At 43.2% G+C, this 19,561-nt stretch overlaps 1 protein-coding gene across 1 annotated transcript; it reads left to right on the top strand.

Moving 5' to 3' along the window:
• Nucleotides 1–12,659: 12,659 nt before the first annotated feature.
• On the top strand, nt 12,660–14,594 carry LOC122278690. Its single transcript, XM_043088876.1, has 3 exons — nt 12,660–13,638; nt 13,786–14,107; nt 14,339–14,594. Exons 1-3 carry the CDS (start codon nt 12,660–12,662, stop codon nt 14,592–14,594), a joined length of 1,557 nt encoding a protein of 518 aa, XP_042944810.1.
• Nucleotides 14,595–19,561: the final 4,967 nt, after the last annotated feature.

The raw sequence follows: 19,561 nt of genomic DNA, 5'->3' as shown, positions 1-19,561 counted from the left end.
CTACGAATGTCTGGAATGATCTACGTGAGAGGTTCTCCATCCAGAATGCTCCACGAATTTTCCAACTATCCAAGTCGATTTCTTCTCTCATGTAGGATGACACCTCTGTTACACAATATTACAACAAACTCAAGTGTTTTTGGGATGAGTTGGAAATTTATGAGCCGATGCCCACATGTACCTGTGGTTCCGTCAAGACGCTGATGGAATACTCGCATCGCCACAAAGTCATGCAATTCCTCTCAGACCTTCATGACTCATTTGATTCCATCCAAGCTCAAATATTACTTCAAGACCCACTTCCTGCCCTCAACAGAGTTCTCTCCCTGGTTCAACAGGAAGAACGACGACGGCAACTTAATACCCCATCAGCTCCAATTGGAGGTCCCGATAATCCTCCTGTTTTGACATCTCGCAAGAATCGCCTATTTTGCTCTCATTGTAATATTCCTGGACATTCTCTGGAACGTTGCTTCAAAGCCAACCCAAACCTTCCCGTTTGTTCTCACTGCCACATTCCAGGATATACAAAGGAAAAATGTTACAAACTAAATGGCTTTCCTCCAGGCCATAAGAATCATTCTAAATCTAAATCTTATGCTAATCTGTCTACTCTTGAACAGGAGCAAATCAACAATGGATCGTCTATTACCCAGGAGCAGTACAGCCACTTGCTTGCATTGCTTCACCACACCCAACCACCTCCCAATGTCCCTGCAGCCAACATTGCCAATGCCTCAAATTCCCCTGCGTTTGGTAACATCTATTGCAATAATACTCACTCACTACACATTGTTGCGCCCACCACCAGTTCTTGGATAATAGACACTGGAGCTACAGATCATATGATCTGTAGCCTGAATTTTTTTTTCTCACAATGTCATTCTTGTTTCACACACAGTTCGCCTTCCCAATGGATCCACCACACAAGCCACTCACATTGGTGACGTTCGACTTAGTGCATCTCTAATTCTCAAAAATGTTTTGTGTGTCCCGGCTTTCTCATTCAATTTAATTTCGGCAAAATCATTAGCATCCCATTCTCAATGTTGTCTAATTTTCTTTTCACACTCATGTTACATCCAGGACCTTTCATCTTGGAAGACGATTGGAATGGGGAAGGTGTTTAATGGCTTGTATCAACTCCAACTCTCAACACCATCTTCGACGGCCTTATCTTCTTCTTTTTCTGCATTTCCCCATTGCGTTGTAAACATTTCCACTGCTTCTAAGTTTGATGACTTCACACTGTGGCATTATCATCTTGGGCATAGCTCCTTGACCAAATACATTTTAAATGACATTCTCACAGATCGTTCCAAAATTGCCACTTCCTCTCATACACCTTGTGAAATTTGTCCCATGGCTAAACTACATAGATTACCATTCCCACAGTCTGAAATAAAAGCTAACAAACCATTCGAATTAATATCGGTCGATATCTGGGGTCCAAACCAAACTCAAGCATACAATGGAGCAAAATATTTCCTTACCATAGTCGATCAGTTCACTAGATGCACCTAGGTTTACATGCTTACCTCAAAATCAGAAGCTCGGCAATCCATTCATAATTTTTTCTCCCTTGTTGCCACCCAGTTTGATACCCAAATAAAAATAATCCGATCGGATAACTGAAGTGAATTTAACATGCCCTCTTTTTATCAATCCAAAGGTACCCAACATCAACTCACTTGTGTAGCCACGCCACAACAAAACGCATTAGCTGAACGTAAGCACCAACACATCCTCAACATTGCTCGTGCCTTAAAATTCCAGTCCGGCCTCCCCATGCATTACTGGATAGATTTTATCACCACCCCCATACTTAATTACAAAACACCTTTCGAACTCCTTTTTAACGCTAAACCATCCTACTCACACTTCAAAGTTTTCGGCTGCCTATGTTATGCCTTAACCCTCTCCCATGCACGTACCAAATTTGACCCACGAGCCCGGCAATGCCTTTTTCTTGGCTATCCTTATGGGGTCAAAGGCTACAAACTACTTGACCTTCAAACCAAACAAATTTTTTTATCCTGTGACGTTGTGTTCCACGAAAATATTTTTCCTTTAAAACAATCACTCTCTTCATCACAATCGGACTCTCCTTCAACACCTGCCATTATTCTTTCATACACCAACGTCCCTGCTTATCCATCCCTTCCCATGGAACCTCATTCTTTTCCCAACACCTCACCCACACCCTCGCCAACTAATTCTTCTCCATTTCCACCTGATAATATCACCAACACAACTCCCACCAATCATCCACCTCAACCTGACCATCCCACCATTACCAATATTCCAAGATGCTCCTCTCGAACACATAAAACTCCATCATATCTTGTAGACTTCCATTGCAATCAAGCCATTTCACTCAACTCCATTCCATCAGCATCCAAGCAGAACGGCACTGGAAGTACTCTCCCACATTCCAAGGTAAAATTCCCTCTATCCTCTGTTCTCGATTATGATTTCCTCTCACCGTCCTTCAAAGCATTCACCACCTCCATATCTACCTACATCGAACCTAGCTCATACACTCAAGCAGCCAAAGACCCCACATGGCGTGCAGCAATGCAGCAAGAACTGACAGCACTTGAGCTCAATCAAACTTGGTCCATTGTTGATCCACCTTCTAACAAGAAATCGATAGCATGCAAGTGGGTTTATAAATATAAATTCAATCCCGACGGATCTGTTGAATGTGCAAAAGCCCGCCTGGTTGCGAAGGGATTCACTCAACGTGAAGGAATTGATTTCCATGACACGTTTTCTCCGGTTGCCAAATTGGTGTCTATTCGCTGCCTTCTTGCCGTCGCTGCAATCAAAGGCTGGGATCTCCAGCAATTAGACGTCAACAATGCCTTTCTATATGGCGAATTAGATGAAGAATTATATATGACACCACCCCTTGGTCATTCAGCTGCCAAATCCAACAAGGTATGCCGCTTGCACAAAAGCATATATGGTCTCCGCCAAGCCTCACGCCAGTGGAACAACAAGCTGTCCTCCTCATTGGCCGAGTTTGGCTTCAAACAGTCCCATGCAGACTATAGCTTATTTGGTTGCGACTAAACTTTGACTCAAATTAATGAATCAAAAATCTAGTGCAGTTTTACCTGCAAGTGTACAGGCGTTGTAGTATCTTACAGGATCGAATCCACAGGGATTGACTTTTGTGATAAAGAAAATAAATTCAGACAATGAAACGAAATTACTAAAATAAACGTGCAATCAAATGAAGATTGATAAAATGAATCAAACTGAAATGATAAAACAGATGGAAAAAGACTAAGGTTTCGAGGATCCGTTTAATAATTTATAATATTGTTTCCGATTGATTTACTTCAATTAAACTAGAATAACGATTCCGTTTAATTGGTAGATTTAGCATTTAAGATCGAGAAAAACAGACGCTTATGATTGAGCGTGAATGATTGACGATTAAAACATTTACAAATCTATTTGAATATCACAGGGATTCCTCAAGCATTCACTGTATTCGGAAATCACAATGAATCAAGACGAGTATATACATAATCAAATTTTTCAAATAAAAATCTTTCAATCAATCAAGCTCGCAAAATAGATTTTACGTCGATTCGGAAACAATATGTAAATCATTAAACTTCACCTCTAACCTTAGTATTGAAATTTAGCCAAACATATTTATCACAAATACTATAGGAATCATATAAATATTATTCATTAGAAAACTAAAATGAAATACAAGAAATACTAGGCAACAATTTAGAAACAACAAAATTTAGAATCTAGTCAATATTGAAAGGATAAAGTTCACAACGTAATTAAAATGCATAAAACAGAAATTGAAACTAAGTTGCAGCCCAATGCCAAAAGAAAAACATGAATAATCGAAAAGGAATACAACTCCAACCACTTCACATGTCCCTTTCTTCCACTCTCTCAACTCTCCACCTATCCCTTTCACCCTTTCCTATCTCTTCTCCCCCTTCTCCCTCTATGTCCCCTCCTGCCTCTCTTCAACCAACCTCTATTTATAGCAGAAAATGCAACAGCCGAACAACCCCACTTGCCTCTTGAAGAATCAATCAATTTCCTTAATTCCGGTTCCATGTTCCCCTCTCCTTCATCCATTACTTTATACTCCCTTTAATCATGGCACCTCACTTTCTTCACACACCAATCTCTACTCAATTTGCTGCTCGAATGTAAGGCCAAAAGAAATCCTTGAGAATCTGCTGCTAGCCGAATCAAAAAGAGAGAAGAAAAATTCAATTTCTCCACCTCTTGCTGCCAAACCGAAAGTGAAGAATAAAAGTTAAGAAAATCAGCTGCACTACTCCTCCTTCTCTTTTCACATACGGCACTTTCACTCATCCTAACTCCAATCAAATTAATCCACCGGCTGCTTCTCTCACATAAGGAATAAATCCAATCTGATCTAATCATGCACCGATGGCTGCTTTTTTTCTTTAATGATTTAATGAGCTAACAACAACTCCCAACAACAACCGGTTTCTTTAATGTTCAGCTAACAACAACTCCCAACAACAACCGGTTTCTTTAATGTTCAGCTAACAACAACTCCCAAACCGACCTCTCTATATCCCACGTAATCATCACCAGCTCTTTGCTCTGAGAATTCAACCCGTGGCCCCCTCAAATTCTCCTGCTGCGTCCAGCTATCCAGTCCAAGCCGAATCCACCTTTTACTCCTTCAATCTGCATCTACCATCAACCCTCTATATCCCACGTAATCATCACCAGCTCTTTGCTCTGAGAATTCAACCCGTGGCCCCCTCAAATTCTCCTGCTGCGTCCAGCTATCCAGTCCAAGCCGAATCCACCTTTTACTCCTTCAATCTGCATCTACCATCAACCAATCTCACTTCTTTTCTTTAATGAGGGGTCCACGTTCACTTCTACTTTTCAATCTTCTCGGCACATTCAGCTAACAACCAACCAGTCCATTTAATCTTCCAGCCCCTTTAATCTGTCGTCCAAAAGCAATATATATATATATGCACATACAGCTGCCTCACACAGCCAATCTAATCAAATTAATACTTTACAATAAACCAGCTACACGGCTTGCTCAAATTCCAGCTGAAATTGCTCTCCTTCAATCACGCAACTTTCTTTCCCACCATTTCTTTCCGTAAATGTTCTCTTCTTCTCTCTTATTTTCCTTCCATAAATGCCCTACAATATATAAATAAATTGGTATCATAATTTAAGTATTTCAAGGGCAAATATGAGACTTTGATGTGCAAAAATATTGGCATCAATTAATTTGACATTCAATATTAGAATTTGATGCATAATTAAGTGTTCAATCCTTATTTGATAAAATAAATCACTCATTTAAACCACTTAATTATGCAATTCTAACCCTTTATCATTATTCACAAAGGTCACACCTGATTCCTTTGTCGCACCTCTCATATACGTAGATGACATTATTCTACTAAGCTCTACTGCTGCCTCCAGTGATGCTGTAAAAGCTTTTTTGGCAACCAAATTCAAGATCAAAACACTCGGATCCCTCAAGTATTTTCTTGGCATGGAAGTGGCTCGCTCCAAAGCTGGTATTCAACTCTGCCAGCGCAAGTATGCCCTCGACATCCTCGCTGAAACTGGGCTACTTGCAGCCAAACCTTCTCCACTACCTATGGAACCCAATCTAAAATTATCAAAAAATGATGGTAAGCCATTTCATGACCCAGCCATGTACCGACGCCTAATCGGGAAGCTCATCTACCTCACAAACACAAGACCCGACCTTAATTACAGTGTGAACTTGCTCAGTCAATTCATGGCCTTGCCACGGATTCCTTATTATAATGCTCTCTTGAAGGTTCTTCGTTACATCAAGGCCACTCCTGGCCAAGGTCTCTATTTTCCTGCATCATCTAAACTAGAACTTGTTGCATATTGTGATGCAAACTGGGGCAACTGCCTAGATACACGTCGCTCAACAACCAGGTTTTGCATGTTCCTCGGCCACTCTTTAATCTCTTGGAAATCGAAAAAACAGAGCACCATCTCCCAGTCGTCTGCAGAATCCAAATATCGAGCAATGGCAGCAGCCTCCTGCAAACTCACATGGCTCCGTTACTTACTACAAGATTTATGCATTCTCATTCCAGAGCCAGCCACCTTATACTGCGACAATCAGGCCGCCCTACATATTGCAGCAAACCCGATATTTCACGAACGGACAAAATACATCAAACTCGACTGCCACCTTGTTCGCGACAAAATCTCAGCTGGGCAAATATCCCCTGCACATATCTCATCTGCCCATCAACTAGCAGACCTCCTCACGACACCACTTCATTCACCTACATTCAACAAGTTACTATCCAAGATGGGAGTTATCAATATTTACTCTCCATCTTGCGGGGGGGTATCAAGCCTACAGTTACTTCCCATGCATACGGATCCACCTGATATAATACAGAGCACCAACATTACGTGATTGTATAGTTTGTTAGGACTGTTAGTATGATCTGTCATTTTATTCTTTATTCATTATTCCATATTTGTCGTATATATATAGCAGCACACGTTGTGCATGTAAGAATATTCTGAGTGAATACAATTCAATCATTCATCCTTGCCTCTGGTTCGTCTTCTTCATTAAGTCAGTGTTAATAATATCTATTACGTCTAGCTAAATTTGAGGGTCTGTTGGGCTGTTTCTATCAATGATGGAAAGGGAGAAGAAAAAATTGTTGCAAAAGATGAAGTGAGGTGTGTGTGAGAGAGAGAGAGAGAGAGAGCTTTATTTTACACAGGAAGTGAGACGAGGGAGGAGGAGAGAGAGATGAAGCAGCAAAGAAGAAATTAGAATAGAAAAAAAAAAATCATCAGAGGTACACGTACATGGTCTATGGAATCACTTTGCTAAAACCCATACGTAGTAATCTTTTATTCGCTGGTGTAAAAACGGCAATCACACTAGTACGGCCCTTAACATCCCTCTTAATATAACATTAAATTTTAAAATCCTATAGAAATAACTATATATTATCAGTATAGCCTATATAAGTATTAGAGTTATAATAATACTATATCATTATATATTATAATATATCACTATACTCTATAATAAAATTATAATATATATTATAATATGCTACAATATATTATCACTATATTATTACATACTATAATATATATAGTATCTTATAATATACTACATGTTGGGTTTTTTAGTACTTTAGTTAGTCCCACATGGGTGGGAGGTTTAGCCTCCTTGGTAAAGTGCATTAGTCAAATGTTTTGCTAGTAACTTTGAACTCTAGTTAAATTTCTCTGTGTAAAATGAGAAGAGATGTAAAGTTAAAGTTTTACTAGTAGGGAAAGGTTTGTAGGTGTGTTTAGGGTGAGAAGAGAAATTGTGCAATTGTAACAATTTTTCACAAAATGGATTTTGTTCTCTGGGTCTGATGGTTTTTCTCCTGTTTTGAGAGTTTTTCCACGTAAAATCTTGTGTTATTATTATTTCTCTATTTTTCTTAATCTTGCAAATGCTAGATTCTAGAGGGTGAATTTGGGAGGTTCAAATTCCCAACAAGTGGTATCAGAGACTACGTTCTTTAGGAGGGGTGGAGTTTTGGTGTGGTAATGTGGATACGTACTGTCTAAGGAGGTTCTGTCTAAGAGATTGGAATTTAAGTGGGACCATTGTGACCCTCCAATCTTTCCTGGGACCATTGAGGTAATGTTAGGATATTTTTGAGAAATCAGGATTACACAAGGCGTTGAAGGGTAGATCAACCCCTGAAGTCAGCAGTGATACTAGCGACTGATGAAACTGCTAATACAAAAAGCAGGTTCGGCAAGTGGTTCCAAATCAACAAATGGAAATACTAATATTGATACTAACGTTGTGTCTCTCTCTATGGAAAATGGGACATATGTTTCCTTATGGCATGTTGCTAATTCTCAAAGTTGCTATGATAGAGGATGTGTTAATGTTAGCGGGTTCATAAGTTTGCACACAGGCATTGATTTGGCATTGATGCAGGGTGTGTGGTGGAAATTCATGTCGATGGCTGATGAACTTTCAGTAAACACAAAGGTGGAAGTTACACCATAATTTTCAGCAAGGTTGTTTTCGACATCAGTCGAAGTGACATACTTGGAATTGGTTTATTCTAAGTGGATATGCTTTTATGATGGAGCATAACAGCGAAAGTTATGAAGATCTTCATTGAGGTGGAGCTTGGCTGTAGGACCAGCCAAAGTGGCAAGGTGGAGATTGTTGAGTTTTTTGCTCCTTTAGTTAGTTCCACATGGGTGGGAAATGAAGAAGGATTAAGGCCCAAGGCCTATAAAAGGAGGTTTAGCCTCCTTAGTAAAGTGCACTAGTCAAATGTTTTGCTAGTAACTTTTGACTCTAGTTAAATTCCTCTGTTGTCCATTTTTGTAAAATGGGAAGAAGTGTGAAGTACTTAAAGTTTTGCTAGTGAGGAAAGCTTTGCGGGTGTATTTGGGATGAAAAGAGAAATTGTGTGATTGTAACAATTTTTCACATAATGGATTTTCTTCTCTAGGTCTGGTGGTTTTTCTCCTGTTTTGGGACTTTTTTCCCGTAAAATCTTTTGTTGTTATTATTTCTCTATTTTTCTTAATATTCCTGTAAATGGTAGATCCTTTGGAGTGAATTTGGGAGGTCCAAATTCTCAACACTATATATATAATATCGAAAAAACCAGACCGAAACTAAAAAATTGGAAGTACCGATTTAGGAATGTAACCGGTGCGGTATCGGTTGTTAAAATTTCATATAGAGTAAAATGGACGAATGAACAACATACAAGAGGCTAATTAACGGGCATGAAGGCCAATATGCTAGCTATCAACCTATTCTGATCTAAGTCTATTTTCTTTTAACGGATTGAAGGTGAAGGGATATATTGCGTTAAATGATTGCATCTCCTAATTGTTAGAAACGGAATTTTCTAGATAACAGAAGAAAATTGTTGAAAATAGGAACACTCCTGCTTTGTCATTGTATCTATGAATGATCAGTCATTTAAACTGTGGTCTCACTAGAAAATTTAACTTAATTAGACATTAGAAAATGACCGTTCAATCAGCTCAGGCATCCATCCATAGGCCATATCATTCTTCTAAACTAATTCAGAGATGGTGCATAGTTTCAAATATTTAAAAATTATATTATAATAATATTTTCTTTAATTTTAAATAAAATATATCATCTCATCTTATCTGAACTATGTAACTAAATAAGGCCTATATATATTTCTCTATGTTAAACTGTTCATTTGATCAAACAATTGGAGATGATATCTACTTTTCAAGTCTTTCAGAGTCAGCCCCACTTTGCTAGGAGATAAGTTCTAACTACATGCAATTTGGAGGGACTATTCGGACCAAAAGGCCCGAGACACCAAAGAGGCCCATTATATTACAAAAGCCCAGAGGGCAGATCCAGGGGCCGCAATGGGATAAGTAAGAAGAGTCTAAGAGAAGATGTGCCTCTCGCCATCTTTTATGGAAGGATAACGACACCGGGAAGTAACATGATTGTTCAAAATATCAAGTAATGATCCGCACCGATAAATCCTAGATAAGATAAGTATTGCAAGTAGGTCTATATACACCAGATAATCTTTGATAATTGAGAGGAATAATTTGACTGATATTTATTTTCATTGACTTAAACATCGAAGTGTTTTCAGGGGAAGCCCCACCAGCCTCCTTGATGATTTTTGGTGAACGGTTGCAAATTGGCCTGTGAGACATGTCTTTAACAGTTGGCGTCGTCTGTGGGATCTGGGTGATTTAGCATGGTTCTTACATGCCAACTATAACACGCTTAGTAGCAAGCCGAGTGATGGATGTATTACAGCCATCAATGGAAGCACGACTAGCAAAAACAGAGGAAAGATTAAGAAAAGCCCTAGAAGCTATGGAAATCTTGCAAAAAGAGAACGACGACTTGAGACAGAAGAATGCCAACTTTGATAATATCGATGCGCCTGCTCATAGTGAGCAGGGTGAGGGAAAGGCACATTGTAATATCGAAGCGGATACAGGGCGGGCAGAAAAAGAAAGAATGCATGACGAGGTGAGGGAACTAGCGGGAAAATATGAGGAGATGGCAAAAAAGATGGGGGGCTTTTCCTACTACATCAGACAGATCTACCATACAGCACACGAATTATGGTCATGCCACTCCCGCCAAAATTCAAGGTTCCTCAAGTAGATATGTATGATGGGACCAAAGACCCAGTAGATCATCTAGAGAGTTTTAAAGCTCATATCACGCTCCACAGTTTCCCTGGAGAGATTGCGTGCTGGTCTTTCCCTTTGACTTTAAAAGGGACAACTAGGGGATGGTTTGGGACCCTCAAGCCAAAATCAATAGACAGCTTCAAAGAGTTGGCAAAACAGTTCCTGACCCAGTTCATGCCTAGCAGGAGGCGTCGGGGCCCAGCTACCTACCTACTACCTGTCAAACAAAAGGAGGATGAGAATTTAAAGGCCTACCTGGCTCGTTTCAACAAGGAACGATTGACAACGAATGACCAAGATAAAAAGATCACTCTGGCCACCCTTTTGGGAGGAGTATAGCCACGTAGTCCTTTTTATGGCGGAGTTGGCCCGAAGAACTCCTTCCACCCTCAGATAATTCATGGACAGGGTTGACGACTTTGTTAATGCGGAAGACACCCTGCAAGCATTAGTGGATCCTGGTAAGGAAGATAGGGGGACCGAGCAAAGAAACGGGCAGGTTGACAAAAAAGCTAAGGAGAGTAGGCGAGAAAGAGCACGGAAGAGGCGCTCAGATCACAGTCCTAGGCTAATACACAATAATCTAGGCATACGAGAGGAAGGGAAGGAAAGAGGAGAATGTCGCCCTACCAGGACGGGCAGTCGATACTACAAATATCACCAGACAAGCTCACACTGGACTGAAGACTGCAAGACCATGAAGAAAAGAGTAGCGGAATTAGTAGAGACCGGTGAGTTAGAATGAATGGTCGCAAAACAGTCGAGGCCGAGAAGGCGCCAAGAGTCTAGACAAGAAACCTGGCGGAGTCAAAGTCCAGAAAAAAGGCACCAAGCCAAGAATCGCCAAAATGGGGCGGATAGAACCCCCCAAAGAAGTAACGAGAATAGGGTACCCATTGGAGAGATAAAAACCATAGCAAGAGGTTTTGCTAGGGGCGGTATTTCAGCGTCCAATCGGAAGGCATATGCACGGAAAGCAACATATGAAGAGGTGTTTTTAGCAGACAAGGCGCACAAGCTTCCAAAGCTTAGCAACGAACAAATGGTGATATCTTTCAAAGAGGCAGACAGACAAGGAGTGTTGTATCCGCATGACGACACCTTAGCAATCACCTTCGTGATAGCCAACTATACGACCAAGCGAGTGCTAGTAGACAAAGGCAGCTCTACCGATATACTATTTTGGGAGGCATTCGTAAAAATGGGCATCGAGGTCAACAAGTTGAGACTCTCCCCGATGCCATTAAAGGGTTTCTCAAGAGATACCATCCAACCCGTAAGGGCAATCACCCTCCCAGTAACAGCAGGAACTGGAACACAGATGGCGACCATCATGATAGATTTCTTAGTAGTAAAAGCTCCCTCTTCTTACAACGCTATATTGGGAAGACCAACACTTAACCACCTTAGGACGGTAACATCCACCTAACATCTCAAGATGAAGTTCCCAACCGATAGGGAGTAGGTGAGGCAAGAGGCAAATAGACCCTAGCACGGGAATGCCATGTACAGGAATTGCAAAAGCAAGATCTGTATTGTGGAAGAGAAGAATGAAGCCTCGCCACCCTATCCCCCACCTACGGCACTAGCTTTTGAGGAAGATATTGAGGTCAGGGACGACCAGAACCAGCAACATGACGAAGTCAATGAACCATTGGAGCTTGTGACATTATAAGCCAACCGCCCGAGACCACCACACGAATCGGAACACAGGTCCCACCGACGGATAGGAAAGCCCTAAAACAGCTGCTGATAGAGCACCAGGATATCTTCGCATGGAGCCACGAAGAGATTCCTGGCATAGATAATGATGTCATCGAACACTGCTTGGGCGTAGACCCAACACACAAAGTAGTATGACAGAAAAGGAGATCATTCAGTACAGAAAAGTATGCCGCTATTAACGAAGAAGTGGAAAGATTGCTCGCAGTTGGTTTCATCAGGGAAGCCCATTATCCTGAGTGGTTATCCAACGTAGTTATGGTAAAAAAGGCAAATGGGAAATGGAGGATGTGTGTAGATTTCACAGATCTCAACAAAACTTGTCCCAAGGACAGTTTCCCATTACCACGCATCGACGTCATTGTAGACGCAACAGCAGGGCATCATATGTTGAGCTTCATGGACGCATACTCAGGTTACAACCAAATACGGATGAACGCGGCAGACGAGGAGAAAACCTCATTCATCACAGACCGAGGGTTGTATTGTTACCAAGTTATGCCTTTCGGTTTGAAGAATGCAAGGGCGACCTACCAAAGGTTGGTAAATTGAATGTTCAAGGAACAGATTGGGAGATCTATGGAGGTATATGTGGATGACTGTTGATAAAGAGTAAGGAACCCACCCAACACCTTACGGATTTGCAAACGAAGTTTGAGATTTTACGCCACTATAAAATGAGGTTGAATCCAGCAAAGTGTGCTTACAGGGTCCAGTCGGAAAAAGTCTTGGGCTTCATTGTATCTGAGAGAGGAATCGAGGCTTCTCCAAATAAGATAAAAGCCATACTCAACATGAAGCCTCCAAAGAACCTGAATGAGACGCAACGGCTGGCGGGTAGAGTGGCCTCCTTGAGAAGATTCATATCCAGATCAACATATAAGTGCCTCCCTTTTTTCCAAGTATTGTGGAAGGTACATCCTTGGAATGAACAATGTGACGAAGCGTTCAAAAAATTAAAGGTATATCTGGCCAGTCCACCCCTATTGAAACAACCAGAGCAGGGTGACGTACTTTACGCATATTTAGCAGTTTCCCTGAATGCTGTATCTACCGTCCTAGTAAAAGAGGGGGAGGCTGCCCAGCATCGGGTATATTACGTTAGTCGAGCACTCAAAGGGGCTGAAGCAAGGTACCCTCAAATTGAACTGTTAGCTTTCGCTCTAGTAACGGTGGCCAAAAAGCTCCAACCTTACTTCCAAGCTCACACAGTAAGAGTACTCATGGAGACCCCCCTAGCGAAAGTCCTGAAAAAATGGGATAGCACGGGCCGATTGATAGGTTGGTCGATTGAGCTTAGCAAGTTCGATTTGGAGTACGAGCCAAGGAAGGCTTTCAGAGGGCAATCGCTGGCAAATTTTGTGGCAGAATTCTCGAAATTTCCCCAAGAAGAAACAATAGAACCATCGGAGAAGTCGTGGGTACTATTCATAGACGGCTCATCTTGCCGAGAAGGTGGAGGCCTAGGAGTGCATTTATTGAGTACTAACGGAAAAGGACGACACTACATGGCGACGCTGGCATTCAAAGTAACAAACAATGAAGCACTGATAGCAGGATTGTTTGTGGCTGCACAAATGGGGGTAAAGGAGATAGAAGCTAGGTCAGACTCGCAAGTGGTTGTAAATCAAGTGTTGGGCCTATATGCTACGAAAGGCAAAAAATTAAAAAAAATATATAGCAAAAGTCTGGAAAATTCACAACCTCTTCTTGTATTTCACCATAACTTAGATACCGAGGGCGGACAATGAGGCCGCTGACAAGTTGGTATCGAAATTAGCTTCGTGGGATCTAACACTCCAGAATGGGGGAGCAAGATTATGGAATACTTAGAAGAAGGAAAATTGCCAGAAATAAAAGATGAGGCGAGGAGGGTGAAGAAAAAGGTGACTAGATTCCAGCTCATCGATGGAGTTCTTTACAAAAGGGGATTCTCAACCCCATTACTACGGTGCATCTCCACACAAGAAGCACAGTACGTCCTTGCAGAGATACACGAGGGGATATGTGGGAATCATTCTGGCAGAAGAACTTTAGCCAGAAAAGTGGTTCGGGCGGGCTACTATTGGCCCAATGCTTTAAAGGACGCACGAGAGTTCAGCAAGAAGTGTGTCAAATGCCAAACGTATGCACCAGTACCACATGCCCCCCCTGAGGGGTTAACATCTGTAACAGCGCCATGACCCTTCGCCCAATGGGGTGTAGATTTGGTGGGACCCTTTCCACCAAGAAAATTGGGAGTTAAATTTATGATAGTCGCAATGGGTTATTTCACAAAGTGGGCGGAAGCGAAACCACTAGCAACCATCACAAGCAAGACCGTGACAAACTTCTTATGGAAAAATATTGTTTGCAGGTTCAAAATCCCCCAAAGTCTTATAACGGATAATGGGCGCCAGTTCAACTCAGACCACTACAAGGAGTGGTGCGCTGAGTTGAAAATCAAGGCAAAGTACTCCTCCCCAGGCCATCCCCAAGCAAATGGTCAAGCTGAACCAACAAACAAGGCGTTACTCTCAATCCTTAAGAAAAAGGTTGCAGAGACAAAAGGGGAATGGCAGACAAGTTGCCAGGTGTACTTTGGGCGTACAGAACTACAGCAAAAACTCTAACAGGAGAATCCTAATTTACGCTGGCCTACGGATGTAAGGCGGTTGCCCCTGTGGAAATAGGGTTACCAACCTATAGAACGAGCCATTTTTCAAGCACCCAGAACGATAAAAAAATAGAAGAATACCTAGACTTACTAGAGGAAGAAATGGAGATGGTAGAAGCCCGGATGCTGTAGGAAAAGACAAGAGCCGAGCAATATTTCAATAAAAGGGTAAGGCCCAGAACCTTTAAAGTGGACGACCTAGTCCTAAAGAAGAGCAGGGTGACTACCCAAGATGAAGGGAAAATGGGACCATGATGGGAAGGTCCTTACCTAGTAGTGGCCAACAACAGAACTGGATCGTATCGGTTAAAAGACAACCAAGGCAAAGAATTTCCACACACATGGAACGCAGAGCACTTGAAAAAATTTTAACAGTGACTTTTGTAGTGCTCCCCTTTTTCTTTACATTTTGTCAAAACTTGCATTATCACTATTTGTGAGCATAGTACGCTTTATTATTATTTCTCTACAATGAAAAGAGTTCTCATGGAAAAATATATATCCAATGCAGGCCATGAAAAAATGGCGCGTAGGTCCTCAGACCACGCCGACCCTAAACACTAAAGGCAAGCCTTAGCAGCTTGCGGTGTCATGAAAAAAGAGCACATAGGTCCTCAGACCATGCCGACCCTAAACACCTAAGACAAACCTTAGCAGCTTGCAGTGTCATGAAAAAATGGCACGTAGGTCCTCAGACCATGCTGACCCTAAACACCAGAGGCAAGCCTTAGCAGCTTGCAGTGCCATGAAAAAAGGGCGCGTAGGTCCTTAGGCCAAGCCGACCCTAAACACCAGAGGCAAGCCTTAGCAGCTTGCGGTGCCATGAAAAAAGGGCACGTAGGTCCTCAGACCATGCTAACCCTAAACATCATATGTAAGCCTTAGCAGCTTGCGGTGCCATGAAAAAAAGGCGCGTAGGTCCTCAGACCACGCCGACCCTAAACACCAAAGGCAAGCCTTAGCAGCATGCAGTGCCATGAAAAAATGACGCATAGGTCCTCAAACCACGTCAACCTTAAACACCAAAGGCAAGCCTTAGCAGTTTATGGTGCCATGAAGGGTGGCGCACCGGTCCTCAGAACCCACTAACCTCAAACAACCTAACAAACAAGGGCAACAACGGCAAAACTGCCCAACCACAAATAAAAGACCAAGAATAAAAGCGTGCAACAGCAAAATTAAAGCATGCAACGGCAAAATTAACTGACATTCATCAAAACAAAAGCAAATCCATTATCACGAATGTGCAAAATACAGAAATACAAAATGAATAAGACACAAGTTAAGGGACATCATCAGGCGAAAACGCCCGGGGCACATTTATGAAAGCATCATGTATCTCCTTTCGCCCAAACTTGTCAACCTCGCAGCAGGCGCTTTCCTTGGGATGGAACAAATTCCGCTCAAGAAGCCTAAGATTGGTGCCTGGTGCAGCCAGGAGATGGTTCCTTAATTTCATAATACTACGACCATGCCCATAAGTAAAGGCCCGATCCCTTGTTGCAAGGACACGAGTCAACTGGGCACGAAGTCATGCAATTTCCTCCTAAACAGCAGTTAGCTCACCCGTCTTCTCGGCAAGCCTCTATTGACTAACCCCAAGAGCCGAGTTTGCCTCATTTAGACCCTCTTGAGAATGGGCCAAGTCTCCCTGGAGAGAAGTCAGCATCCCATCACGGGTAGCAAGCTCAGAATTCAAGCGTGAGCACTCAGTCTCAAAGTTTTTTTGAGCCTCTGATAGTTGCAGCTTGGCTGAATCTGTACCAGATTGAAAGAGGGTCAGGGCAAAGTCATCCTTAGCCTTGACCTCGTTTGCTAGGCGGACAGTGTCACGCAGCTCAAGAAGTTTAGCCTCAGGTATCTCAAGATCACCCTGCAAAGAGTGAGAGTAACCTTCAGCCTCCTCTAGTAGGATTTCCAGCACATGCCTCTCCTCAGCTAAAACTGCTTGTTCAGCCCTGTCAACCCGCCACTTCTTAGAGGCACGCCTAGCTATATAGCATAGCTTGCACCGCTCCTTGACCTCCTCTTCAAGTTGGGCACGATCGGCCACTATCCACCCAGCTAGGTCATTGATGCCGTGCAAGAATGAAAACAAACAACCAAACGAGTGCGTAGTACCTCAGAGAGCCAGCCTCCAAAACGAATGGCCATCTGGGCAACGGACTCAACTTGGGAGCTAACAGCCATTGAGGAACCACCACCACCGGAAACCCCGCCAACAATCTCACCAGGGCTTAAAGGTGAGGCTTCAACAGGCCTCGTAGACGAAGCTGCTATCCTCCCAGATGAATCCCCCAAGCGCACAAGGAGTGGTGGGAAAGCCAGATCAACCTCACGAAGGCGGGCATCTTCCCGCAGGAAATTCTCCCACCCCTCCTCAATGAGGGAGTCAGTGTCCCCCCCAAAAGAAGAAGCATGAAGGGAAGGGAGAGAGAGTCCTGCCTCACTGCCAACTGACGAGGGGGTTCTTCCCCTAGAGATGGTAGCTAGTAGACTCTCTGGGACGGTTTGCTATGAACCAACCTCACCGCCTGTTTCAATCAAGCATGGAGAAGTATCCCTTGTTGTGTCAATCTGCTCAGCCTCATGGGGTGGAGAGGCCCCTTCCGCCCCACTTATGGGCAAGGATTCCGATGCCTCCTCTTGGCTACCTATTGGCAAAACGTGGGCTGCCTCTTCGTGGGCACCACCAGAAGGAGGGGGCAAACAAGCCGTCACCCCGGTAACAGAGTCAAGGTTTAGGGCGGCCACAACCTGCCTCACTCACCCTTCCAGGACAGGAAACTCAAACGCAGGAATGGAGACCGTGGAATGCTCCTGCGAACTAAACCCAACTTGGAGGTAGGCGGCCAGGTCAAAAAGGGCCAAGTCGGCTAAACCTCCACATCCCTAAAGCCACTAGGATGCGGTGGCTACTAGGACGCCCGTGGAGAGGGAGGAACGGTGGTAGTAGGCGGGGTAGAAATCTGGCCTAGCTCACTCCCCGAGAATAAGGTGGTATCCTTTAGCCGAGGTAACAGGGGCTCGGGGGTGGCTAGCTGAGTGGGCGTCTGAGATTGTACATCCTCCTGAGGCGTCTACTCCTAGACGTCCTCAGATGGCACCAGGGTCTTCTTTTGAGGAGGAGGAAGGGGAGAAGAGTCTCCAGAACGGGCCCTTTTTCGTTGGCCGCCATCATCGTTCTTTTTCTTGCTCCTTTTCCCTCTTTTCTCAGTGGCTTCCTCTTTCTCTGGTCATGATTTCTTTTCCCCCCTCTTTTCTGAATGAGATTTCTTTTCTTTAGAGGGATCACGCTTCGAAGTTTTCTTAGAGGGCTTTGGCATGGGAGGAGGAATGATGGCTGAGATCATAAAGTCATGACCTTGAAAATAAGATCGGTTGGGAGACATCAAGAACCGATTAATGTGGGCGAAGGTCAACAAGAGATCAGTGTGAATCTCTTCAGGGTTAGCCTCAACCCAGGAACTGACGGTCTCAATCCGAGCCAGTTCGCGGCGTGAAAAAGGTTCCATTCTAAACCACAATTTCTTTTCGTCAGGAATGGGTCGCCAGATTGAATGAACTAGAAAGTCCTGAAAGACATCTTCTGAGGCGAGGAACTGCCAACCTTGACCAGTGATAAAAAAGAACTTGGATGTCCACGCCTTAGGGTTGGAATAATGAGTCTCACACCGGGCCAGCGTCTGCCCGTTATCCTTCTTGCGGAAGCTAACCACATTACCCTTGGCAACCTCTCTCACGTTATAAAACGCCAAAAATTCCCTACCAGTCAGGTCAGGATAAGGGTCGCCGAGAGGTTCCAAAACCATACGGAAGACAATACAAGCGCAGAGATATACCCTCAATGCAAAAGGGTGTAGTTGAGCAGGAGTTATGCTATGGACGTCCAGAATGTCACGAAGAGGGTGGCAGAAGGGGAGCCTCAACCCATGTTGCAGGAGGGGGATGGTGATAGCCACTTTACTAGCAAAACCCTCGTCGTCGCAGCATCCAGACTCGGGAGCCACCAAGATAACAGTTTTAGGAATATGAAATTCTTCCCAAATCTTGGCAAAATGCTTTTCTCGGATACCCGAACGTCATCGGTACCCAGCAAAAGTCATCCCCCTTAGGGACTTTGAAGGGATTCTCAGAAACCTCACCTTCACCAGGCCATTGAAATTGATAGAAGTAAAACAGTACGAAGGATCATAACAGACAAAGAACGAAGGCAAGAAAGAGATTCGGAAAGCTGAAAAAACAACAGAGAAAGGAATGAGGGAGGACAAAAGATGGGGTATCTGAAGAAAGATAGAATGCAGAATGCCAACAAACAAAGAAAGTGTACTTCGGCACTGGAAAGGAAGTATAACCATCGCAAGAAAACCCTCCACTTTTTCTGCCAATAGCAACGGGAAATGATGGGCAATCCACAGTATTTTTAAAAAAATGGTACAAAACGACAAAGAAAAAGGGGTACGGTGGGCCAGCGAGCACCTGAGGGCCGTGGATAGTATGGGCCTATGTCCATGGTCATTCGCCCTCCACGTACCAAGGCCCATACACAAAGAGGAAGCAAGAAGTGACACATGCGCAAGAGGATTAAAGGCAAAAAGAAGGCCCGTGTGGAGACACCCAGCACTCCTACGGCAGCAAAGCTGATCAATATAAATTCCCTCCACCAAAAAGGTAAAGGGAATTGGCGGGGTAGCTGGAGGGACTATTCAGACCAAAAGGCCCTAGACACCAAAAGAGGCCCATTATATTACAAACGACACAGAGGGCAAATCTAGGGGCCGCAATGGGATAAGTAAGAAGAGTCTAAGAGAAGATGTGCCTCTCGCCATCTTTTACGGAAGGATAACGACACCGGGAAGTAACATGATTGTTCAAAATATCAAGTAATGATCTGCACCGATAAATCCTAAATAAGATAAGTAT

This window comes from Carya illinoinensis, chromosome 10 (assembly GCF_018687715.1).
Source record: "Carya illinoinensis cultivar Pawnee chromosome 10, C.illinoinensisPawnee_v1, whole genome shotgun sequence".
In the NCBI taxonomy this organism is placed as follows: Eukaryota; Viridiplantae; Streptophyta; class Magnoliopsida; order Fagales; family Juglandaceae; genus Carya; species Carya illinoinensis.
This window is presented reverse-complemented; position numbering and strand designations above follow the sequence as displayed.